The following is a 26,087-nucleotide window of genomic DNA, read 5'->3' on the forward strand; positions in this document are numbered from 1 at the left end:
TTGTTTGCTTGCATAAGTGAAGTGTGGATTGGAAATTTCTGCTTGAGGCATTAGCTATTCCTGTTTTGTCTATTCATGTTCATCCCAGCATCACTAAGGTCCTCTGTTGGCCACTGTTCGTAGCCAGCTCACCGTGCCAGCTCTCTCCTTCCTGCACTCGTTCGTACTTCCCATCTTACAGCCCTCTCAGATTGTGCCTAAAACGATTCATAGCAGACCCTTACTCCGTAGCAGCCACCACACCGAGATTTTTGCCAACTTCATGAATTATCACCAGGAGGGGCTGAGGGCTGTGGATAGCAGGTCCATTTCCCAGAAAATAAAACCAAGGCTCGGGGGAGGGGGGAGAGGCAGAAAGGACTTGACTAAGATCACATACATAGGCAGTAGATGATAGAGCCTGGATTCAAAGTAGCCTGGTGTTAAGGGTCCATGCTCTACTGCCCTTTTCCATTTCGGGGGTGCTCGGAAACATTTGGGAAACACCCCATTTACCTCCTTGTCCTTACCTCTCGAAGAGTAGGGATATCCACAACCTCTCCCTGGTCTGGCTCTGTCTCTGGCTTTCAGAAAGACACAACTTTTATAGCCTGAGCAAGCACTGAGCCTGGGTGGGTGGGCACGTGGGCGGTCAGTAGGCTCCCAGCCAGGATTCACACTTGGAGGAGTAAGTGCTTCAGTGGAGGCAAGAGGGTGGTCTTGGCACTAGGTGGACGGGGCTTCCAGCCAAAACTGATAGGGCCTAGCACTGGGCAGGCAGAGGGCCAGGAACAACAGACTCCAGGGAGGAAGTGGGTGGGGGTGCTGTGGTTTGTGGGGTGGGTCTTCTCCCTGGAACAGCAGAGGCACACAGCCTGGGGCAGGGCCTCCAGCTCCTGAGAGGGGCCAGGTCTCTGATTATAGGATGTGGCTATCACAGAACCCAGACCGGGCTGTGTGACAGGGGGAGAGGCAGACCCCAAAGGTATGGGGCCCCACTCATATATCTCACCCCTGCCAGGCTTCTGCAGCAGGCAGGCCGGTTTACATCCCTTGTGGCCCTCGGTAGCTGTGCAACCATGGACAAGTTATTTCCCTGCCAAGTCTCACTTCTCATGTCTGCAAAATGGGTATAACAGCCCAAGTGTATCTTTTTTTTTGTGGGGTTCTATGGAATGTTTGTTGGGACATCTCCTGGAAGGTCTCAGCACAAGGCCTGTGCTTTGAAAGAGTTCCAGAGAAGTCACCTATTTTACATCCTGTTGAGGATAAACTATCCCTGTGGGGTGGGTGGTGCTTGGGGTGGTGTTAGGTGCTTTTCTCTGGTCACAGAACATGTCTGTGACATGGCTAGACAGTGTGTGTGTGTGTGTGTGTGTGTGTGTGTGTGTGTGTGTTTGTGTGTGTGAGTGCTCAGGGCTTCCTCCGGGCTCTGTGCCCTAGGATCATTCCTGGTGTGCTCAGGGGATCCTATGGTATGCTGGGGATTGACCTGGGTTGGCTGTGTGCAAAGCAATCTCTACCCATTGTGAAGTCAGTGGTTGTTTAGCTGCAGCACAGGAGATGAGGAACTACCATGCGGGGAGGTGCCAAGATCTCAGTCCTTCCCAGAGAAATGGAACAAAAGAGTTTTGTTGATCCTGTATGTGGAAGCCTGGTGCCACCCTGGGTATGGGCACATCTGGCCGAGTGAGCACTGATGCTTCTTACCCCACTGTCCAGTGCAGTCCGCCCGAGGTGGGCATGCTCATTTCTCGGTGCTATTTCTGTTTCCAGTGACTGCTTAGATTCCGAGGGACACAGAGGGCTCTCTCTGCCCCAGTCCCAGAGGTGGTGGAACTGGCAGTTCAGGCTCAGGGCTCCTGATGGGAAGGTGCATGCGTGGCACTTGGGTTCTTATCTGGTCTGAAACAGAAGTGACGAAAACAGTCAAGTTGCAAATCAGTCAGGTAGGAACCATTGGCAATAAATTTCAGGGAGACAAAAAATAAAAAGCATTAGAACAACCAAGGACTGTTTGGAGAGACAAGATAGATTCTGAAAGAGGGGTGCTCTGCTGCCACCCCACTTCTGGGAGATGACAAGGGACCAGGAATGTGCCCTGAGTGGTTGAGAGGGAGAAGACCACCAGATCTCCAAGTCCTGCCCTTGGCAACACTGTATAGCGGCTCTTATCCACAGAGAAAGCCCCCTGCCAGGCAGTCTGGAAAATGCTTTCAAGCCGACTTTGCCAAAGCAATCAGTGCAGACTGCATCCCAGGGCCAACCGTGTACCCTTCTGGGTGTTGTCCCCAGTGGAGTTGCCCGCTAGGGTACACTTCCCTTCTCTCTTTCCTCTCTCTCTCTTGAGTCCTAAATAAAAACATTTCACACTACCTGGCTTCCTGGAAACTCTTTTCTGAAACGGAAAGACAGGAGCCTGAGCCCAGGTGGAAATTGGGACTGACCTCTCCAAGCACCCCTGATCTTCCTGGGCACCCCGCGTCCCACACAGGAGGAGGCTGACACACAGGACATGCCCTTACCTTCCCGAGGGGCTGCGGCTCGGAGGGAGGCTTCGTGGGGGAGTGGAGAGGGGCTGTGTGGGGTTTGTGTCAGAGACCCATGTCCTCTCCATGGGTCGGGGGAGGTTGGGCACAGGGTTCCTGTGGACACTTGCTGGTCTTGCTCTGGGTTCCTGAGATGGGATCTGAGGAGTGGGGGGTAGCGGGTTTGGGAGCCGAGTCCAGGAGACAGTGACAGGGGAGAGGCTGAGGGAGGTAGCGAATCAAGGAGCATTATAAAGCCAGGCCCCTCCTCTGCCGCCCCGAGTACCTGGGCTCAGTCCTGCTGGGAAGCTGTGGGGCCAGGGCCAGTGTGCAGCTGGTCCCTACCTCCTGGGGTGAGGAAATGTGGTTACTCACCTACAACCCTGGACAACCCCAGAAGTGGTGGGGTCAGAAGTGGCAGCTGTGACTATGCAGGGGAGCTCTATGTGACCAGGTGGCACAGCCCCCCTATCATGGGGAGCTGTACAGACCCCATTATCAGGACCAAATGGGGCAAAAGCCCTGGCCCTCAGGTTCCTCCAAGCCCCCTGCACAGAGTGTGGCCAAGCAGAGGGCCCCAAAGGAGGTCACACAGACCAGTGACGGGGCAGGGCTGATCCTAGCCTGTGAGTGGAAATGCCTAACCCACCTGGACGAGGTTCAGAAATACACAGAGAGGGACACAGCGGTCACAGGTTGTGAGGGGTGCAGGGGCTCTGGGCTCAGGGGCTGCTAGCACTAGCCCTGGACTGAAGCCTCTCGGTCCCCGGCTTCCTGTTGAGCAGCCCAGCCCTGCAGACAGTGATCTCCCTCCCACACTCTCCTCGGGGGACAGGGCTGTCATGGGAGGCCTGTATGCAGAGTAGGAAAAGGACTCTCCCCAAAATGCATATCCGCCCCCGGTATGGGCCCGTCCCATGAGAATAGGACTCTGTGTGCTGGGCCTGGCCCAGTCTGGAGAACAGGGGCCTCATTGTCGTCCTGGGCCTCGTGGCCTCAGGGAGGCCAGGGGGACAATGGCTGTCACCTGCTGTCCAAGAGGAAAGGACTGGAGTGAAGGGCCCCACATTCTGGAGGCCAGGTCACCATCGGAGAGTGAACTCACCGCCCACCACAATGTCTGAGTGCCTCAACCCCGGCCACTGCTGTCTCTCATTCTGCCCCCCACAGCCTGCCAAGATGTGGTTCTCCCCACTGCACAGAGAAGGAAACTGAGGCCCCAGGGGAAGCTGCCTCCCAAGTCTAACATGGATTTTGGGGTCCCAGCCAGAGTTCTGGGGTGTCTCCAGGTATGGTTCAGGTACCCCTAGGGAACTGTTCAGAGTATCCTGGATTCATCACACCAACACGAAGTAGAAAATGTTCTCTCTCACAAATTTCCCCAAGGGGTTGTCCTCCTATAGGTGGTCTCGAGGCTGACAGGGAAGGTAGGAGGGGACAGCAACTCTCTTGTCCTGAGCCCAGTAGGGTCAGGCCCTAGTTGTGGTGCTCAGGGTCGTTGATGTGGTCAGACACAGAGGCAGCCCAGGTGGGATCGGGCATAGTCCAGAGCTCAGCTGGGCTCAGGGGTTCCTCCCCGACCCCTGGGGGCCCTGTGGTTTCCATGTAGGGACAGAGACACAGGCAGACAGAAGATGTCACAGACTGTGATTTTTTTTTTATTGCAGAGGAACAGTTGACACGGTGGCCTCCCATAACCCCACTGGGCTCCTGGCTGGCCCTGTCCAATGTCACTGAGTGAGGAGGGTGGTGCAGGGTTCACGAGGAGGCGGGTGTGATGACAAGGGCATCCTGGAACGGAGAGAAAAGTCAGAGGAGATTTTCACCCCAAGGCTTTTTTGTGGATGGTGCATGTTTGTCCTCTTCAAGGCAAGCCCTGGCTCTGGGGAAGATGGCCCTGATGTCACATAGATTCTTGGAGGTCAGAGGGGCAGGGTGTGGGGGAACCCTGAGGACATGCAGGTCTGGGTGTGAGATGGAACTGAACAGGTCTGTTGTCCCCAAGCTCAGCAGGTCCCCACCATTTTGCGAGAAGTTTTGTAAAAGGCAGATTCATTCCATCAGGGCTTACACTGCTGAATTTTTTTGGTGATGGTGGTGGTGGTGGGGCTGCATCTGTACCACACCCCGCAGTGCTCAGGGGCTACTCCTGGCTCAGAAATGGTTTTTGGAATGGAACAAGGGTTGTGGTCAAATGCAAGGAAGTGTGAGCCTTACCCTGTACTTTGTCTTTGACTCTAGACAACTGCATTTAAATTTTTCTTGGCAGGGGAGGGAGGGAACATATAGGTAGTGCTCAGGCCTGGCTTCTGACTCTGTGCTCAGGGATCACCCCTGGCAGGCTCCAGGGACCATATGTGAAATCAAGTATTAAATACATGTTGGCTACATGTAAGGCAAATGCCTTATGCTTCTATGTTTAATACCCCTTTAGAATTTTCTATTATAATGTTATATTTTAAACCACAAAACTAATTTAGAAGCTATTAAAACTATAGAAGCGAACTTACTGCTAGTTCAAAGAAATTAATAGACAAAATAAGAAATTTAGAAATAGTGCTGGGGAAATGACTCCATGGTTCAGAAGACATGCTTTGCCTTCAGGAGCCCCAGTTTTGATTACTGGCACCTCTTGGTCTCCTGAGCCCTCCTGGGAGTGGGCCCTGAGCACTGAGATGAGAGTAGCCCCAGAGAACTACTGGGTGTGGTTCCCAAATCATTTAAAAAGTAAAGAAATTAAAAAATAAATTCGAAGAACAGCGGTAGGGCGTTTGCCTTGCACGCAGCCATCATGGCCGACCCGAGTTCGATTCCTCCGCCCCTCTCGGAGAGCCCGGCAAGCTACCGAGAGTATCTCGCCCACACGGCAGAGCCTGGCAAGCTACCCATGACGTATTCCATATGCCAAACACAGTAACAACAAAGTCTCCAATGGAGACGTTACTGGGCCCGCTCAAGCAAATTGATGATCAACGGGAGGGCCTTTACTTTTACTTTACTAAAATATATCCTTAGGAGCCCAAGCAATAGTGAAGCAATAGGGTGCTTGCTTTGCATAAGGCTGATTGGGTCGAATGTCCAGCACCCCATAATGACCCCTTGAGCCTCACCAGGAGTGATCCCAGAGCACAGAGCTGGGAGTCATCCCTAAGAACCTCCAGGTGTGGCCCAAAAACCCAAAAAATAAAACCCCAAACCAAAAAAAAAAAAATAACCCCCAGTATCTTCAACTCATAGTGCAAATGATGGATCAGGTTGACTAGAGAAGCTGAGTAGGAAAGAGGGCAGTTGCTCCGGGTCTCCTCTGAGGGATCTGTGAAAGGAACCACACTCCTGCCATCCCAGTGGACACAGCGGTCCCCCTGTAAGAATGAGCGGCCAAATGTGACTGATTAACCACTCAGTGACTAGTGGACTCCCTGGGGCCTCACGGGCATGTGTTGGGAGTGGAGGAGGAGCACGTGGGGCTCGGAGAGAGGAAGGGCCTTGCTGAGGTCCAGCTAGGGAGGAGGAGCTGGGGCTTGAACCTCAGTCCAGACTCCCCATGCCTGTGCTCTCCTCCCTCCTGTCTTGTGCTTTCCTGTCATATCTAGCTCAGGATCCCATGTGGGGCTTCGGGCAGCCGCTCACATGTCAAGCATCTCCTTGAGTCTGAAGTCACGTAGCAAAACCTTTCCCCAGATGAGACCCCCCCACCATGGGGTGTTTTTGAAATTCCTTTTCTCTGAGTTATTTTTTTAGAAGAAAATTGTACAAGAGTTCAGTGACACCAACACTCAGCTTTGGAAATTAGGACTCATGAGAGTTCCGGGGTGGGTGGAAGTGTTTGCTGGTCTCAGGTTGGGCCCCTTGGTGGAAGGTAGCTGTCACGGGGGCGGGGGGCTCCTGAACGGATTATAATTCTGCTACCAATGACTCCCATGCAGTGTGTTGGAAACTGCAGGGTTTCTGTAGGTTTGGTCACTATTGAGGTTTGGGCCCATCCACCTCCACCCCCACTAGTTACTTGGTGGGTGACTACAGGTTAAATGATGGCCCATCTCTCTTTCCTTGGAGGTTGGGCAGGGAAATCAGGTGCTGAATGCAGGTTTGGATTCGAGCATGTCTGGGGCTGTGGTCTTGGAGAGAAAGTGTCTTCTTCACTCTTAGCCTCCCTTTCTGAGAGGCGGATTATACAGGGTCTACTAACTGGCATACGGTGAAGACGGAGCAGAGGTACCTATACCTCTGCACCAGGACAAAATGATCAGGGGCAGTGAAATGAGGCTCAGCGGCCCAGTAGTTGGGATGGTAATATTGGGGAGTGAGTAATGCTGTAACAGTCCCCTCAGCAGCAGCTACTGGAAGAGTCATTGCTCCCAATCAGTTAGGGAGCGTTTTTTGTACCCCAGGCCTTATTGAAGGGAAGAGCCGTGGATGGATAGATGGATGGATGGATGGATGGATGATGGCTGGCTTAATGGATGAGTGGATGGATGGGGGAATCGATGGACGATGAAGGGATGGATCAGTGCAAAAGTGAATGATGAATAGCTCCATGATGGATGGGTGATGAATGGATGGATGGATGATTGGGCCCAAGTGAATAGAGAAGGAAGCATCTTAATTATGGGCTAGGGCAGCCACATGTTACTTTACAATGAGGGAGTGAGGCCCTGAGAGCAGAAGGGTATTTCCTAAGATATCCTGAGTGAGCAGAGGGGTTAGGGTTGCACACAGCCCCATCTCGCAGTGACTGCGCCTGCCCTAGGAAGCCTATCACCCCACTCACCTTGGTCAGAGCCCAGGAAGCTGTTTGAAACCCCAAGCCTTTCACCAATGACAGTGGGATCCCGACTCTTAATTTGCCTGAAATAAGAAAAGAAACGTGATGAGAGATGGAGGAGGGGGTGACACTGGGCAGCTGTGGGCAGGCTCACAACTCCAGGAACTGCACATCCTGCACACCTCTCCAATTTTCCTCTCCTTTCCTGCCCTCAGGCCCTGAAACCCACCCTGCCTCACCCCCCACCCTCCACCCTCTGCCTCCAGCACTGGATTCTAGCTGCTCTGAAGAATGCCCCCTCCCAACCTCTCCCAATTCCATCGGTGACCCCATCGTCTGCAGCAGGTTTCTGTTGAATGAACAGAAAGGAAAGGTGGAGTTTCACCCAGGCTGCCTCCTCACCTGGGGAAATTTGAGTAATTGTACTTTTTCTCTTGGTTTCCTCCATTAGTATCGCAAACCACAATGCAATACTAGCAATGGCTCACAAAGGCAAGCAATGTGTCCATGCTATCTCCTTTATGGCTCTGATACTGATAATCTTCTACCCATTTTTCAGATGGAAACTTTGAGGTCCCAGAGGTAAGGCAGCCCTCCAAAGTTTAGACGACTAACAGGAGAGGTAAACAGAACTTGGCCCAGGTATGTCTGGGGCACCTGGAGTGTGTTCTAGCTGTGCGTTTTCATGCCTTTTTCTCTCTGCTGTAACCCTGGAGACTGGATGGTGCCAGGTTCATCTTTCCATGACTAGATTCTGACATGAAGTCTTGGCTGGGAAATGAGAGTCTGGGGAGTTCATTTCCCACCGTGAGGAGGTGGCATTTGATCTAGAATTAGATTCGCTTGGTGAAAAATGAATGAAAGCATCCCCAGAGGAACCACATGAGAAGGAAAGCCGCGGGATGTGGACGCACCGTTCTCACTGGGCAGCAGGATGGCGTTGATGAGCTCAGTGATGATGGGTTTCAGGAGATCCGGCTGCGAGACAGAGGGGGCGCTGTCACTGCCTGAGCACTAGCAGTTGCTCATGTAGTTCCCTCGGTGGACCCGGCCCAGACCCAGGATGAAATAGAAATGGGCATCTCAGGTTCCCTGCAGGTCAGAGCCTTTCCTGGGACCAGCCGGGGTGGAGTGGACACAGGATGCATTTCCTGTCCTCACTCTTAGGGGCTCCCCTGCTCCCCTGTTTCAGCAGAATTTCTCCTGAGGGTATTTTGTCCTGTGATTGCTGAGTTTCGGACTTCTAGAAAGTTAGAAACCCTGATTTTCACATGGAAACCTCCTCCTTGAAAGGCATAGGTCCATGGAAATTAAAAATAAAAGTAAAACACAAGAATCTCCCCAAAAAAGAGAAAAAATAAACAAACAAGCCAAAAGCCCAAACTAACGCACACCCATCAAACACCAGGGCAAAAGACAGGATTCAGTTCGTTGAAGGACTCTGACAGGAAACAGGTGTGGGGAGAAGGGGATTTCCAAGGCCATTGAGGTAACTCTCCTTGAGCAAAATGGAACTATGGAGAGAGATGCTTTGGGGTCTCATTTCTGCTCCTCTTCCCAGAAGGACCATGACTGTGTGTCTGTGAGTGTGCCTGGGTGTTCACAGCTGTATTCTGCAGGCAGGAGGTGCCTTTCTGGCTCATAACATGATGCCTCACTGGCCCCCGGCTACCCGCTAACATTGTCCCCTGTGCTAAGCAACCCTGGGTAATGCCTCCTTCCAAAGCCTTCCATCTGGGCTCTCCTGTGTCCTGGGACAGTCTGTTGACACTCACGTTGAACAGGCCGATGCCCGAGTTCATCAGGTGGATCCGATCAGAGCTGCAAAGGAAGATGCCCATGAGAATGTCCTTGGGAGTCCCACCCCTTCATATCCACTCAGCAACAGGTTCCTACTGAGTAACAGTAGACTGCAGAGTAGGTCCATAGCACCTCCTGTGGACCGGAAACAGTGCCAGCTCCGAACCCTATATAGTCTATGCTTCCTGGAGCTTGCGTTGTGGTGAGGTAGGGCAGGGGCAGGGAGTCAGAGAGCCAATAGTCGCCCGGGGAGCAAACACCCACCCACCAAACCAAAAACCAAGACCCCAAACCAACCAAATAGCAACAAGAAAACACCCCAGGAATGAGGATGTAGTGAGCTGGGAGCTCAACCTGCTCTGAAAGGGGCTTCAACCTGGAGGCTCAATTGTTTCTGCCATGCAATGGGTTGTGCCATCGCACCCCACCTACCAATGCCATACAATGGCAGGGCTGGCATCGAGGTGTTCAGAGGTTTGTATGTTGGCAACTACTTACATATATATATATACATATATATATATATTATGCGTTTTGGGTTATACCCGACAATGCACAGGGGTTACTCAGGAATTACTCCTGGCAGTGCTTGGGGGACATTATGGGATGCTGGGAATCGAACCCAGGTCGGTCTTGTGCAGAGCAAATGCCCTACCCATTGTGCTATCACTCCAGCCCCACTTTACGTATTTTTCTTTAAATCCTAATGCCATGGGATGATCCGAATACCCCTCCCCCCGCGCGGCCCTTACTTATGCCAGAACATATGCATCTTCTTCCCTTTCCCTCCCATGGGGTAGCAGGAGGGGGTGTGCTGTTGGGGGTGGGGGAGTCCAGGTAGAGAGGGCAGTGGCCTGAGTCCCACAGGCTCAGCATCTTGCATGGCTGAGAATCAGGCGGCCTGGAAGGGGTCCAGTTGCTGGAGGCCGAGCAGGTGGACAGGGCAGGTTGTTGTGGCCACTGCTGAAAGGCCATTTCTCACCCTTCGATTCTACTCACTCCCAGTCCTGAGCGGGCAGCCCACACTTGGTGCTCACACACCAGAGGCCCAAAATTCTGGGTGCTTAACATATCAATGCTGCCATGTACTCCTGGTGGCTTGCACTTGAAAGGGGTTTGGGCAACACAAGCTATGGTGCCAGCCAGCGTCCAACGGAAGCCTGACCCTTTCTTCACTGGGGTCCTCAGGAGGTGCACATTTACCTGATATCACCGAAGCTAATGATCAGCTGGTCACCTTCGGTGTGAAACTGTACATCCGAGCTGGCTTCCTGCAACAAGAGAAGGAATCTCTGTGGGTCGTGCCTCTGGGGCCACGTGGACAGGGCATGACTCCCAGCCCTGGGCTCTGGCCTTGCTGGGAGATGTTCCCAATCTACTAAGTGGAGGGGGACCTGTGCCTACTCCCGATGGAGTGGGGTCCCACGGGGAAGGAGGAGGACGAGGGGAGGGAAGATGATGGACAACAAGAACGACCACCACGTGCTATCACTGCCGCCTGTTTTCAGAACTTTACACACTTACCTCCCTTGATTCTCAAAACCTCAAAAAAATAGGAGGTGACTCCTATTCTCACCCCACTGGAGAGGTGAGGAAGCTCTTCACCAAGCAATCAGCACCCAGGAAATATTGACCTTTGTTACTAGAAAGGTTCGAGGCAAAGCCAAGGCTCCACCATGGGTGGGCTTCAGGGAACCCAGGGCCAGTGTGCCAGGCTCCAGTGTCACTTCATCCAGAGATGAAACCTTATCCTGCCGGCCTGGGGTGAGTGGCCTTGTGAAAAGTGCTGGTCCTTGCCGATGGAGGGGCCGGTTACCTAGGAGTGAGGCTGGTGGGACCATGCATCCCCAGCAGAGGGAATGGGCCCAAGTCTGCTCCAATACCTGCTCTGAACTCATGTGTGGACAGCTGTGTCGCATGCAGTGACGAGCAATGAGTGTCACCAAGAGTCCTGCTAATGTCCAGCGTTGGCCAGACTCCCTGGGCTTGCCTGGCCACCTACGGTTCCTGCCTCTCCCCTCTCTTCTCAGTGCTACCATGGGGAGCTGGTGAGTGTCCCACTCCCAGTCCACTCCCAACTGCCCACTGCTCTGGACAGTTGCCCCTGGCAGAGCCTTGCTGGGGGTTATGTTCCACCTGCCCATATCCCTGTTGTGACCGAGAATGACTGATAAGGGGGCACAAGGACGTGGTTCACTGATAAAGCCCAGGTCAGAGCTGGGCAACAGAAACCCTGATTCTTGTTTGAGGACCCTCCCTGCATCCTGCCTGGGGGGCTGGGTAGGGGAAATGTATAACAAAGCAAGAGGGTTGGCCAGGAACACTGGACAGGAGCAACCTCTCGGCAAACTGTTGTCAATGTCAAAGCAGTTGGACTCACAATGCCCAGAGTGAAGAACGGGCGGCGGGCTTGGTTGGTGGCAAACACTTCCAGGACGACCATTTGGGCCACCTTGGCCTGATCCTGTTCCAGGAAGAAGTCCGGGGACTCCTGCAGGAGGACCTTCACGATCTTTGTGGCCCCCATCTCTGCCGCGGCCTGGAACGACATCAGACCCACAGGTGACCCCCAAGATGCCTTCCTGTACTCCCTGAGCCTCTGTCCTCCCTGCCTGCTCTGTGTTGCAGCCACACACCCTTTCCTCTGCTCCTGGAACAGACGGCGGCTCTTTGCCTCTTCCTGCCTCTGCTCTTGCTGCTCCCCTGTCTGGAATGCTCTTTCCTCCAGCAAGCCCTCCCTCATCTCCTCGATTCTACCAGGTGACTCAGCAATGCTCTCATTACCCCTAGAACCTGTCCTTAATTGCAGCACTGGAAATGGGAATAGCAGCAGTATTATCAATGATTTAATTTAGGTCTAATGGCTGGGCTGGGACGATAACACAGTGGTTAGGGTGTTTGCCTTGCACGTGGCCGACCTGGATTCGATTCTTCTGTCCCTCTTGGAGAGCCTGGAAAGCTACTGAGAGTATCCCGCCCACACCGCAGAGCCTGGCAAACTCCCCGTGGCATATTCGATATGCCAAAAACAGTAACAAGTCTCACAATTAGAGACGTTACTGGTGCCCTCTCAAGCAAATCGATGAACAACGGGAGGACAGTGCTACAGTGCAGTGCAGATCTAATGTCATGTCAGTTTCCATAGGGATGAGGATCTGGTCTAAAGAAGGTGCCTGGGAGGGAGGGAGAGTAGAACCCCAGATACTTTGTTCCCCAGAGGCCAGTGGACAGACCAAAACAAAGCCCAGGAAGCCGCAGATGGGACCTACCTTTTCACTGATCTCCTTGATGCTGGCCTTCAGCTTGTGGGACAGCTCGGGCAGCTGACGGGGAGAGAAAACCAGGGCGGGTGAGCCAGCACCCCACCCACGCAGAGCTCCCCTGAACCCTGGGAAGAGCTGGAGGTGGGGGGTGTGGTGGCGGCTGGGAATAGCCCCACCAAGTGTCTCTTGTGGGCAGGAGCAGGTCATGTCAGCTGCTACGTGCCCACTGCTCAACTTCCCCTGGTGGGAGTTGGTGGTGGTTGTGGTTCCGTGGGCAGGAGAAACCCCAGAGGACATGAAGGTGGGACAGAATTCTCATGACAGACGTAAATGTGGCCGCTGCTGCCCATTCCAGCTTCCCCGCCATCAGCATCTGACCCTGAGCTCCAGTCCTCACATTGTCTCTGGCAGACCTGGAGTCCTGATACACACCCACCACCGAGTGCCAACCTCCTCTACTCCAGGCCTCAGTTTCTCTGGCAGGAGGGGGTGGGGAGTCCTGCCCTGCTGTTGATGAGCAGATCACAGCTGCATGGTCACAGAGATCTGTGAGTGCTGTTTGCCCATGCCCGTGGAGGCCAGGGTGGCACAGGGGCTAGCCCTGGCCCACGGAAGACCTGTGATGCTTGGCCTACCAAGGCTGCTCCCTGGCCAGGGGAGCAGGTAGCTCAGGTGGCAGGGGCAGAAGTGAGGTCAGGGGCCATATGCTATTGAGCAGGCCATTTCCCCAGGGAGATTGTTTTGCTTCAAGAGAGGGATGAGCACTCCGTTAGCAGTGATATTCAAACCTGGGAGTCACCTGGATTTGGAACTTTCCTGCCTTGTGGCTGTCTCTGCAAAAACTCACCACGTAGTCCAGCAGGATCATGAGTTCCTCTGGTGGGATGACAGTGGCGATGGCGGCGTTGACCACGTCCTGCCTCACGGCAAAGCTGAAGGGGGCGCCGTTCAGGGCGGGCGTCGTCAGCGAGGCCTTGGACTCATTGAACCACCTGGTCACCTTCCCCTGGGAGTCCAGCAACTTGGCCTGAGGAGACACAGAGGAGTGGTGACTGGGAACTGGAATTCACCCGGCAGCCACCAGAAGGCAAGGACAAGCCTGGTCCCTGGGATGCTCAGCTTGGAAGCCAGTGATGAGAGTCCTCTGCACCTCATCGCGCTTCCTCCACGGACACGCTGCAGGTCATCCCACAACGCTCCCCCCCTTTTTTTTCTTTTTGGGTCACATCTGACGATGTCCAAGGGCTGCTCCTGGCTCTGCACTCAGGAATTACTCCTGGTGGTGCTTGGGGGGACCATATGGGATGCTGGGATTGAATATGGGTCTGCCGTGTGGAAAGCAAATGCTGTACTATTGCTCTGGCCCTCGGCACTGCTTTTTGGTGGGGTTGGGTAGGAGGAGGTTTGGGCCACACTCCGTGGTTCTCAGGGCTTATTCCTAGCTCTGCTTAGACATAACTCCTGGGGACCAGGCAAGGCAAGTGTCCTTGCCCCTGGACTATCTCTCTGGTTTTGTTTTTAAATCTATACATCACAGATGCCATTTAGGTAGAGGCTCCTCAGATACTGCACAAACCTTTTAGATAATGGGAAAATGACAAGTGCCACGCGATGGATGGAGATGTGGTTCCCCAGGGGATCTCTGGGAACCGGCTGGGGGAGCATGGAGTTGGAAGAAGTGCCGAGATCTGCGTGACCCTCAATGGTGTCTTGACCCTGGGCTTTGGGGTCAAGGGAATCAGACATTTGGGGACTGGTAGGGATTTTTCTGAGAGCAAAGCCAAGAGCCCCTGTGCATCCTCACTGGCTCATAAAACTCTGGAGAGAGACAGAAAGTGGGGACAGTGCTGGCAGTGCAGTCCTTTCCACTGTTCTCTCGTGACCATGGTCAGCCTGGGGTTCCTTGGGACTGTTGAGTTTTCTAAGTAGGCCTCTCTGTGCTGGTGGACAGGTCAGTGCCTCTGACCCTGGGTCTGGTCAGGGAGACAGCAGTGAGGGCCCTGGACACTCACCCCCAGGTGCAGCTGGATGACTTTATCCTCGATGGCAGTGGACAGAAGGTGGAACTGCAGGTGATCAGAGCCGACGGAAATGGGCGCTGCTCAGGGATGAGGAGAAAGTTCTGTTATTGGGGGTTGGGTGCGGTCTGGAGGGAGAGTAAAGATGATGTGTGTGACCCAGGACTGTGTTTCCCCCAACATTCATTAGCTACTGTGACCCTCAAGACAGCTTAACACGGGGCTCCTGACTGAACCTCACTTTCCAGGTAGGAATGGGAGGCGTAGAAGACTGAAATACCTCCCTCAAGGTCTGTGGGGGCAGGATTGGACCCAGTAAGTTCGTTGGCCAATGTCTGGTTTGGAACAAAAGTGAAGTATGGGGACTGGAGTGATAGTACAGTGGGTAGGGCATTTGCCTTGCACACGGCCAACCTGGGTTTGATCCCCGGCATCCCATATGGTCCCTCGAGCACCACCAGGAGTGATTCCTGAGTGCAGAGCTAGGAGGAACCCCTGAACATCGCTGGGTGTAACCCAAAGAGTCAAAAAGGTGAAGTATGGCTTGTAACTCTTCCTCTGCCCGCCTCTATCTGGTAGTACACCCCAAATGCAGGCCCAGTGACCTGCCCCAGATACCGCTTCTGCTGGTGATGATCTCTCGAGGGTATGGGGCAGAGGAGGAGGAGGGACAGGGACCAGTACTGGGAAAATGTGGGCCCTTGATCAGGCCTGTCCCTGCAGCCCTCCTCTCCTCTCTGTTCCTGGGAAGGGAGGTGACCCTGGGATGTGGGGGTACGAAGCCTCTTCTGCAGGAGAGAACCAGAGGATGAAAAGGATTTGCTGGAGGTGTATTTCCCAGAACCATTGACATGAACCAGGATTTTGTTTTGGTTTCACTGTACACAGACAGTGCTCTGAGCCTGCTCTTGGCTCTGTGCAGGAGCTCACTCCTGGAGGTGCTCAGGAGTCTCAGTGCACATGTGGAGTATGAACCCAGATCAGCCCATTCAAGGCAGGCATCGCAACCCTTGGAGTATCTCTCTGGCCCCCAGAGTTGGGATGTGATGCTGGGTTTAGGGGGAACCTGCTGGCTCCTAGCACATCTGGGGTCTAGGGGGTGTTCACCTGGCCATTGCTTGGGTGCAGGAACAGCAGCAGGGGTGGTCCACGTGCTCTGTGGCACTCACTCCTGATAGGCAGGCCTGTTCGGGCAGGGCCAAGGGAGGAAAAGGGTTTAGAAGAGGGGTGCACATACCTTTGATCAGACCAAGGATATCTGCACTCAGGTCCTCAAAGGCCACCTTCATCACAGGACACAGCTGCAATGGCACGAGCGGGGCCTGTTAACCAGGGAAGGAGCAACCCCACGGCACCTATGCCTGCCCCTCCGAGTTAGGCCACTGGGCCCTTCATGGGTCCAATTTTCTGCTTCAGCACCAAGGACTCAGGAGGTGTCTACTCCCCTGCCATCCGGGGAGCCCCTCCCCACAGCTCCAAAATAACCTGATGTTTGCTTTGGGGCCAGGGTGCCCCTGCCTGCCCACTGCCTTCCCTATGGAATCCTGGTCTGCATCTCCAGAATTTTCCATAAGAAGGACACAGAAACTGTTTTCCTCCACAGATCCCAGCCCTTGGGGAGTCTCAGCTCCTCCCTCTGCTCTGGGAATTCCCCACTCCCAGCTGGGGGCAAGTTTGATCCCCAACAGACAGCTGGAATTTTCCAGAGACCTTTGTTTCCACAATTTTGAGGGGTATGATCGATATCTTGTGCATAGAGGGGAGAAAAGGTTGCTAAATATCCCACCGTGCCCTGATGCAACCTCTGGACAAAGAACCAGTCCCTGGTGGCGGGGGAGCAAGTTCAACCCTGGGGCCTGCAGGAACCAAATGCCCCACTGTCTACCATCGGCAGCACATACCCAGGGCAGCACTCCAGGTTTTGGTCATTGTAGTTCCAATGTGAGAAAGATGACGTTTTCTGATGATCTGTTTCCAACACCCAGCCCCAGCTACACATTAGTAACCTCTGGGAAAGTTAGAAGCTTCTTGGGCACTAGGCCCCCCAGTCCCCCTTGAGCAACTGCATAGGAGTTCTGGGAAAAACCTTGATATTGGGGTGGGATCCACATATGTACCCTAGAGGGTAATGGGAGGGATATCCTGCCTGGTTTAAACGTCTTTTCCTTCGTATGACGAATGGACTAAATCCAGTCTAAAAAAGTCTCCTGCAACGTTTGAATGCCTGTGAGGGATCAAAGCTGCCCCCTGCCGACAAACGCTGCCAATTCGGGTGGGAGGGGAGGGAAACCATGACTGGGAGAAATGTGTTTCTCAACTCACTCACCACACTTGACTTTTAACCTTAAAAGTGGATGTTATGCAAAGAGAACTTTATAACCCCCTTATTTTTGCTATCTTTTTTTTTAGCAGGAAATACATTTTTAGAAATTTAAATATAACACCTGTTAAAACTATGATTTTGTTGGAAGCTGTAAAACAGTTAAAAACTTCTGCCTTTAAATAGAAAAAGAAAATGAATTCTTAAAAGAAAAGCAATTCTCTCTCAAAAGAGAATTCAAGCTGAGAATCACTGGGAATAGCCCCCCCCCCCCACCCCCCGAGCACTGCTTGGGAGCACTCTCCTTCCAAAAGGGAAGAAACATCAACACACACAAAAGTTTTCACTTTCCAATTCTGTTAAGGCGGCCCTCTGGATGTTGAGTGAAGCATGAGATGTCATTGTTCGGATTATTTCATGACAGTATAAAATTCAGGGGAAACTTAAAGGACACCGAGAAGCTAAAGCTAAGGCAGCGTCTAGAACAGGGAGCATACAGGAGGGCAGGGTTGAAAGTTAATATAGGATTATGACTATTTTTTTTTCTTTTTGGCTCATACCCGGTGATGCACAGGGGTTTCTCCTGGCTCTGCACTCAGTAATTACTCCTGGCAGTGCTCAGGGGACCATATGGGATGATGGGAATCGAACCCTGGTCGGCTGTGTGCAATGCAAACGCCCTACCCACTGTGCTATCACTCCAACCCCCAGATTATGGCTATTTTTGAAGAAGTTTTGTTATCATATTATCTTTCTTGAGGGCTTCCCAAGTGATGCTCAAGAGGCCCCAAGAGACTTCACCAGTGAATCTTGGCCAACTGGACCAAGAGTCAGTGCAAGAGCCTGAGAGTCCTGGGCTATGGTGACCCTGCAATGCTGGCTACCCTTGGTGGTGCTGGGGATCCCACAGGCTCTATCCAGCTATGCTCAGGGGACCTTTGGTCCCAGAGATCAAACACAGGTCACCAACTGCAGATGCCCGGCCAGGGTTCGATTTGTCTCCATGCTGTACTGCTGCACTATCTTTTTTGTCCCTCACTCATAGTATCTTTTACATTAAAAATGTCTCATAAAACTATATTTTTAGGAGCTGGAGCGATAGCACAGTGGATAACGTGTTTGCCTTGCATGCAGCTGACCTGGGTTTGATTCCCAGCATCCAATATTGTCCCCCCAAGCACTGCCAGGAGTAATTCCTGAGTGCAGACCCAGAAGTAACCCCTGAGCATCACTGGGTGTGTCATGAGATATAAAATCTCAAAAAAATATAAAGTGAGTATCTCAGGTACTCTGACTCCCGGTAGGCCTATTGTTCTGCATATTTGAATTTGGGATGCAAATGAAGGGTCAAAGTGGATTCTTCCTGCCGAGAGGGTTTCTCCTTACCTCTGACACATGAATGAGGCTGGCTCATACTTCAGAGAAGCCAGCCTAGACTAATGGGAACAGGGGACAGAGCCCTGCAGGCCCCAGCCGGGGATGGGATGAGATACTATATTGAGGTATCCAGAGTGGTCTGAGACTCTTGCTGAATTTTCTGGAATTTCTCCACCAGGGGCTAAACCCAGACATCATTGAAACTATGAGCTATGAAATTGTACTAAAAGTAGAGAGAATAGAAATTCAAGACTCGTTATAGTCAACCCTTGAGTAGGTATGAGAAATACTGACCCTGCCTGGTGGAAACTCCACGCTTGGCTAATAAGCTCCTCCTAAACGTGGTTCCCCACAACTCACTGCTCACCGAAAGCTTTCCTGGTCAGTGTGCGGGACCACGCTTGGCATGTTAACTGCATTATATACGGGGTTCTTAGGTAAGGTCATGCAGTCTTTGTACAAGTCCCAGAAAACCTCACAGCTCAACCTGGTACTACACAGATGCATTGCTATTAACTCTGTGAAGGTAAAGGTAAAGGTAAAGGCCCTCCCGTTGATCGTCGATTTGCTCGAGCGGGCCCAGTAACGTCTCCATTGGAGACTTTGTTGTTACTGTGTTTGGCATATTGAATACTCTCGGTAGCTTGCCGGGCTCTCCGAGAGGGGCAGAGGAATCAAACTCTGGTCGGCCATGTTGGCTGCTTGTAAGGCGAACACCCTACCGCTGTGCTATCGCTCCAGCCCATAGCACAGCGGGTAGGGCGTTCGCCTTACAAGCGGCCAACATGGCCGACCCGAGTTCGATTCCTCCGCCCCTCTCGGAGAGCCCGGCAAGCTACCGAGAGTATCTCGCCCGCACGGCAGAGCCTGGCAAGCTCCCCGTGACGTATTCGATATGCCAGACACAGTAACAACAAAGTCTCCAATGGAGACGTTACTGGGCCCGCTCGAGCAAAATTAACTCTGTGAAGTTTGACTATTTCATTGCTCCTGATCCTACTTGTGTGGGGTGGTACTTTAGGGAAGTGTGCCTTGGGGCAACTTCCCAATTCCGCTTAGTGCCAGACCATTTGCACCTTAAAGTTAGCTCTGGAGGGAGGTTGACCCAGGAAACCAGTAAATGCTCCAAATCAGGCTTCAGCCCCTCCAGCATCAATTCTAACATTAATCATGCTCTGCTGGCTGACTTTTGGCAACTCCCTTTTGCCAAGGATCTTTGGTGACAGCGGCCTAGAAATTTCTCCACCCCCTCTCCCCTCAGGGAGGGAGATGCAGTTCCCACACAGCCCCGCAGAGGGCACAAGTGTCAAAAGGCCCTAAGGTCTGAATCCACTCACCTCGCTCTTCACCAGCTTGGGCAGGGCTGGCACCAAGAGGCTTATGATCTTGTTGCCTAACGTGTTGACCATGAAGGAGAAGCTTTTTGAAAGAGAACAGAAGAGATTAGGAGCATCAGAGATGATCGACTCTCTTTTTTTCATTAGGAGAAACCAAGGGTGGTGGTGGTGGTGGGCCTGAACTTGGCTGTCAGGCACAGGACAAAGGGCAGACACTGAGCCAAGGGAGCAGCTGGACAGTCCTCAAGGGGCGGGGCTGGAGCCGGTCTCTAGAACCTTCTGCTGGATCCTGTGGGACCACAGCACCCACCAGCTGCCAGCTGAGTTTCGGCTGTTGCTGGGGGTGGGGTGGGGGCTCCCCAGTGGCTTGGGGATCCTGGGCTAGTGGTGTTTGGACTGGGGGTGCTCAGGGACAAAACCCAGGACACAAGCAAGCGGGCACCCCCACCCCCCCCCCCACTGCAGAGCCACACCCAGAACCAGGGCCGGATGTCATCCTGCCACTGTGTCCAGGAGGTGAGGCCAGGAGGGCACTTGCCCTGTGTCACCTGGACACTCAATAAAGGAAACACCTTTGACTCCAAAGGGCCTTTGTCCCCAGGGCAGGGGGCCAGAGGGTGTTTGGGAGGAGAGTTCCCATATCTGCCCCACCCCGAGACCTGGCGTGTGTGTGCCTCTCTCTGGTGTTTTCAACAGCCCAGGGCATCAGGTTTCCCAAGGGAGCCCCACAGCCGGGGTACAATGACTGGGGCCACTGGCTTCCCTCCCCACCCTCTGCGGGGCCCAGGGCAGGGGCAGCTGGCTCTCACCTCCCCAGCAGGCTGATGCGCAGGCTGCCCTGGCTGCTGCCACAGTCCTTCAGGACCAGGCGGCTCTGGCCTCCCACGGTCTCCACTCCGATGGTGGCTTGCGCCTCCGACTCCATGTGCATCTCCACGATGGTCTTGACCAGCGGCCTGGGAGAGGGGGGTGCTGGGCTGTGAGCACGTGTGGCCCCGTCTGCCCCTGCTCCCTCTCCCCCCGTCCCCCGCAGTCTCTCTCTTGGATTTTCAGGGTGCACAGGGTTCATCCCAATCATGGGCCTCTTTTGGATTCCTCTCCTGGATCAGTTGCTCTGCCAGGAGCTTCTAAATCTCCACCGGACTCCTCACTCAGATGCCGCAATGGTCACAGAAACAAACTGAGCTCAGACCCTACCCCACACTGCTCACCTCAAGAGCCCCCACCTGTTTTCGGCCCTCCATCCTGACATCATTGTGTTTCCTCTCTCTGTCTCTCTCTCTGTCTCTCTTTATCTCTCTGTTTCTCTCCCTCTCTGTCTCTCCCCCTATTCCATTCAATCAATCCATATTTCTTCCCCCCCCCCCCCCCCCGGCACACACACAGACTTTCAGAATGACTCCATGTCTCACGCCTTCCCGCCTCCTGCACCCTGCCCAAGCTCTCGTGTCTCCTGAATTCTCAGGTAGCTTCAGCACAGCCTCTCCACCTCCCCTCTCGCCCAGGCGCAGCAAACAGGATTCTCCTCCCCGTCATGCTCCCCCTCTGTTCACAGCCCTCTGGGGCTCCCACCTCACTGTCCAGGTGCTCACCTTGACCCACGAGACTATTGCATCTGCCCAGCTGCATGCTGGCCGCCCCCCCACCCCCACCCACCTTCTTTGCCATTCTTTGAACAAGGCCAGGGCACTTGCTTGTATCAGAATCTCTCTGCTTGCTTGCATGCGAGCTTTCTCTCTCTCTCTCTCTCTCTCTCTCTCTCTCTCTCTCTGTATGCATGTTGTGTGTGTGTGTGTGTGTGTGTGTGTGTGTGTGTATGTGAGATCTACTGCCAAACCACCCTGGATGTGCCGCATCTCATCTGTATGTGTGTGTTTGTGGGGAGGGGGGTACGTGAATGAATGAAGGCACATATGTGAATGAACGTGACTGGGGGTATGTGAATGCACAAGGGTGCCTGAAGAAACGTGTCTGCTGAACCCGACTGTGGGGATACTCACGTATTGAATCCGGCCACCATGTCCAGGGGGACCCTGACCACAAACTCCTGGCTCCTGGAAGAGGGCAGCACCTGCAGCTGGAGGATGCTGGCCGAGGTCACCTTCAGCCTGTGTGGGGCAGAGAGACGAGACTGAGACCGACCACTGACATGGCTCACCTGGAACCTCCTTCCTCCACCTGTACTTCTCTTCTGGAACCCAGCCGGAATCTGGGCCCACACCACATGCACTCCCTGCTTCCCAGCAGCACCCTGAGCCCCTCTCTGCCCCTCCCCCACTTAGGAGATGACCCTCAGCCTCCTCTGAGACCTGTCCCACCATCCCTCCTGGACGTGGGTTGGGCACCAGCTCCTGGGCCCCTGGGCCCCTGTTGCCCATCTCCTGCTGAGCATGACCCCCGCTCTGCTCCCTGCCCACCTGGCCTCTCCACAGGGCAGTTCCCCTAATCTCTTTACTCCCCTGCCTGGGGACCTTCCTCTGTGGTCACCCCTGCTCTGCCCCTTCACTGTCTCCTGCGTTTCACCTCAGAGGGAGGGACTGTGTGACCTTGCGTGCACCTTCTTTATTCTCAGCTCATCGCCAAGTGGTCCCCAGGTGCTACTGACCGACCAGCCGAGCATGGAAAGCACATCCTGGCCATGGAGTGAGCCCTCGAACCCACCCAGTGCCTGGTGCAGTCTGTCTTCACTTACCAGACAATGTACTTGAGGATGGAGCTCACCAGGCCGCCAATTAAGGGGATGCCCCCGGCAGGCTCGTCCCGCATGGCGTTGATCAGGGGCAGCTTCTTGAGGATGTCAATGGCATCATGGTCCTTCAGCTCCTGTGTGAACTCTGGGGAAAGATTCCGCGGGGTAAGGTGGGGGTGGAGGGAGGTAACAGGGTCTCTGCGTCAGTGGACTGAAGTCTGCTCAGGGCTAAGGGTCAGGGTGGGGCATGGCTGGCCCCTTTCTATCTTGCTCTGTCAATGTGTCCTTGACGACAATGGCTGGGGTGGGTCATGGGCCTGCAGCCTGTGGCTGGGGTCTGGGTGACCCCGCACACACCCTGAGCACTGCCAGCTCCTGCAGCGGTAGGCCCAGACACCTGCATGTGGGTCTGGAAGGCCAAGGGCAAAGGTCAAGAGGCCAGGTACCCACCAGGCTTTGCTCCATGCCCTGTTGTTGACAAGACACCCTGGCAAGAGTTCTCTGAGGCCCTCAGTTTCTGGGTCTGTGCTCCTGAGAGCCTCGGGCCAGGCAGAGAAAAGGGGGTGGAGTCCAGGCTCAGGAGCAGCAGAACCCTGGCCCTGGGTTCTGATCTCTGGTTTTTGTGGGGCACCAGGAACCACTGGCTGTGTGCAGAGTGGTGGGGCCTGGAGCACTGATGGCAGCTAGGGAGGACGGGTTGAAAGCCCCTCCGTGACGTGCATCACTCAGGGCTGTAGCTCTGCCCGTATCCAGAGACACAGTCCTGTGTGTGACTACCTCTCAGCGACACCCCTTTCGCCTCCTCTATGATCGCAGTCAGAGTGAGCCTGCCGGTAGGGGAGTGGAGAGGAAAGGGCACCTCCTGTCCAAGGTTCCTGGGGTGTCGCCTCCCGGGACTTCTGAGTGCTTGCACGGCCCAGGCAGCCCAGTCAATGGGTGCCCAGTCACATCTGGACAGCCTTCTGAAGTAGGTTGCCCAGCACCACCAGCCACCTTCATTTCCACTCCCACTGGATGCCCAGGAACCTCGAAGGAAGGTGCCCTCCACTGGCTCCTGGCTGCCCCACTGCGACCAGCTCATTCCAACCCGGCCTGTCCTTGCTTTGTCCTTGGAGGAGGCTTTTTCCCCCCATCTCTTTCCCTTCTCCACTGAGCCCTGGGCCCAGATCTGCGGGTCACCTTGTCCCTCTCAGGGCAGCACCGAGAGGCCCAGGCACCCAGCAGGACTGAGCGCAGCACCCTGGCTCCTGGCTCCTCCTCCCCTTACAGGATACCCCCTCCCCTCCCCTGCAGTGCTTCCACCCTCACCTCCTCCTAGTCCTCACCTCCCCCACTCAGCTCCTGCGGGGGCACCCCATAAGGCCTTTTCTCTCTTCTGTGGCTGGGGCCACGTGCCTGTGGCCTGGCCTGTGGGTACAGGACACCTCTGTCCCCCCAGCAGCACCCCCAGATCTCTGCTCCCCTTGGCATGTGGGATCCCTCCTTCGTCTCAGGACGGGCCCATTGCTGCCATCAGCGTCAGTTCAGCCCTCCGAGCCCTCTCTCCACAACCAGCTCTAACTGCCCCCTTGGGCGCCCTCCCGGGAGCCAGCGCTCTGCAGCGGTTGCTCCGTGAGGCTCTGTGACCTTGGACACATCACCAATGCCCCACAGAGCCAAGGATGCTGCTCAACACCCCTCGGCCCCCGCCAGCCGCCAGTGATATGGCCACCAGGGCAGAAGCGCCAAGGGGAGGGACCTGCAGGCTCACCACACTGCTGCCACTTCCTGTGATATGGGGGGACCCTGACGAGGGGGGAGACAAGAGCCCAGGTTTCTGGGGGAGGGAAGTGGGGTCAGGGGCTGCTTGGGCATCAGAGCTGGAAGAAAGCGGCAGTGCATCACCCCAGGCTATTGGAGCAAGTGGGGCCCTGGGTGCGGCCAGGGACCGGGTGCATGTGGGTGAGACTGAGAGGTGGAGCCCTGGGGTGGCCCAGGTGAGTGCAGAGGGCAAGGTCATTGCATCACCAAGGACCTTGAATCATGGGGACCATGGACTTGAATCACGGACCCTCCCACCTCTAACTCACCTTTCAGCTTCCCCCAGCAGGGGTTCCCACTGTCTCTGCACAGACTCAGGGATAGAGACATTAGCCCCTTCTATCCCCCCTGCCCACCTCTTGCTTAGAGAGCCGTCCTGTGTCCATGCTGGACTCACTTCATTTTCCTTTTTATTATTATTTTTATTATTATTATTGGGCCGGAGCGATAGCACAGTGGTAGGGCGTTTGCCTTGCACGCAGCCAACATGGCCGACCAGAGTTCGATTCCTCCGCCCCTCTCGGAGAGCCCGGCAAGGTACCGAGAGTATCTCACCCGTATGGCAAAGCCTGGCAAGCTCCCCGTGGCGTATTCAATATGCCAAGCACAGTAACAACAAGTCTCACGATGGAGACGTTACTAGGTCCGCTCGAGCAAATCGATGAACAACGGGAGGAGAGTGACAGTGATTATTATTATTAATATTTTATTGGGTCCATGCCCAGTGGAATTGGGGGGTGTTGGGGCCCAGCATGCTGCCCTGATGGTCCAGTGCTGCTCGGGAGGGTCCCCCAGTCCATGCCAGGCTGGGGGTGGAGTATGGAGTCGGTTTTGGGATTAAGCTGTGCAGATGCTATACCTGGCTCTCCTCCTGCCTCCAGACCTATCTTCTTGTTTTGGGTCTTGGGTTACTCCTGTAGGTGCTCAGGATGGAACCGGGGCTGGTCCCGTGGAGGGCAACCTCCACACACCCCGTAAGAGCCCTCCAGCCCAACTTACTTTCTTTAAGGATTTCCGGGCTGAGGCTGAGAGCAGCAGGTGGGCCGAGGTGGGCTCCCACCAAGGCAGCCGACAGGAGCACAGACAGGATGGTGAGTGTCCCTGGGCGGGCCATCTTCCTGGCGTCAGGGGCAAGCAGCAGAACCTGGAGGAACAACAGCCTCCGGCTTAGCACCAGAGAAGCCAGAACAGGCTCACTGGGGAGGGCGCCCCGAACGGCTGGGTTGTGCCACAGTCAGCCTGAGGATGTGGCCCTCCCTCATTTGGGCCTGGGTCCTTCCTCCTCTGGGTAGGTGCCTACTGTGCATCCCCAGACTATGAACAGACCCTCTCTATGCTGGTTTCTCCTGCAGTGATGGGCAGAACGGCCACTTCTGATGGATCAAAGGTGAGTTACTCTCCAGAAAGTGCTCAACACTGGGCCAAGCATGCAGAGCTCTTGGAAACACGAGCTTTTCTATAGGACAGGCCTGTCGGGGTTCAGCTCCTAGCACCTGACCTTGACTCCCCTTTGCACTGTGACCCTTGACCCCTTCTGGTTTCCCTGTGTCCTCCACGCTGCCCACATCCAGGCAGAGCCTGGCCACATCATCCTGGGGCTGGACTCTGGGGGCCAAGGGAGAGGAGAATTCAGGTGGGATTCAAGGTGGGGCTGAGGAAGCTGTTTGAGGCTCACAACCTGAGGTGGAAGCAGGTGGGTGCTGGGCGCCCGCACCAGGAAGAGCCGTGCAAGAGAGGACAGATCTGCGGGGGCCCCAGGAAGGAGCACCTGAGGTCTCTGCCCCGACTGCTCTGTGGGGCATCAGCACCCGTGACGGTCCCCAGCCCCCAGCTCCACCAGCATCGCTGCAGCTTCTGCCTCCTCGGCTGTCCCACCAGAGGGGAGACGAGGCCGATCCAGTCCCTGCTTGCTCAGATGTGGGTTCTCAGTGCCAGAGACCAACAAGGCGCCTACAGTATCTGTATCTGAGCAGGCACAGGGAGCAACGAGGCTACACCTGCAGCCGGAACCCCGAGGGAAGGGTTGGGGCGATCCGGAGGCCCTCAGCCTCTCCCCTACGCCTTTACCTGCTCCTGGACGTGTGGTCAGTGCGCTCCTCCTCTGGGCAGTGGGACTGGAGCCTTATATCCTGCACGGCCGCCCTGGGCGGCTCCTCTGCATCTGGGCTGAGGTCTCCAAGATAAATATTTGTGGCTTTCGGTAGCCCACAA

General features: G+C 54.7%; 1 protein-coding gene across 1 annotated transcript; it reads right to left on the reverse strand.

The window, feature by feature from the left end:
- Positions 1 to 4,217: 4,217 nt before the first annotated feature.
- Positions 4,218 to 24,992, reverse strand: LOC130030602 (BPI fold-containing family B member 1-like). The gene is made up of 15 exons (XM_056121935.1): positions 24,876 to 24,992; positions 22,080 to 22,221; positions 21,388 to 21,495; positions 20,197 to 20,343; positions 19,388 to 19,469; positions 15,591 to 15,654; positions 14,348 to 14,433; positions 13,183 to 13,362; positions 12,342 to 12,395; positions 11,453 to 11,611; positions 10,276 to 10,343; positions 9,048 to 9,093; positions 8,187 to 8,250; positions 7,279 to 7,355; positions 4,218 to 4,298 (listed from the first exon to the last, which is right to left on the reverse strand). The coding sequence occupies exons 1-15, from the start codon at positions 24,988 to 24,990 to the stop codon at positions 4,266 to 4,268; spliced, it is 1,425 nt and encodes a 474-aa protein (XP_055977910.1). The 5' UTR covers positions 24,991 to 24,992; the 3' UTR covers positions 4,218 to 4,265.
- Positions 24,993 to 26,087: the final 1,095 nt, after the last annotated feature.

Source organism: Sorex fumeus, unplaced genomic scaffold (assembly GCF_029834395.1).
Source record: "Sorex fumeus unplaced genomic scaffold, SorFum_2.1 ptg000044l, whole genome shotgun sequence".
Classification (NCBI taxonomy): Eukaryota; Metazoa; Chordata; class Mammalia; order Eulipotyphla; family Soricidae; genus Sorex; species Sorex fumeus.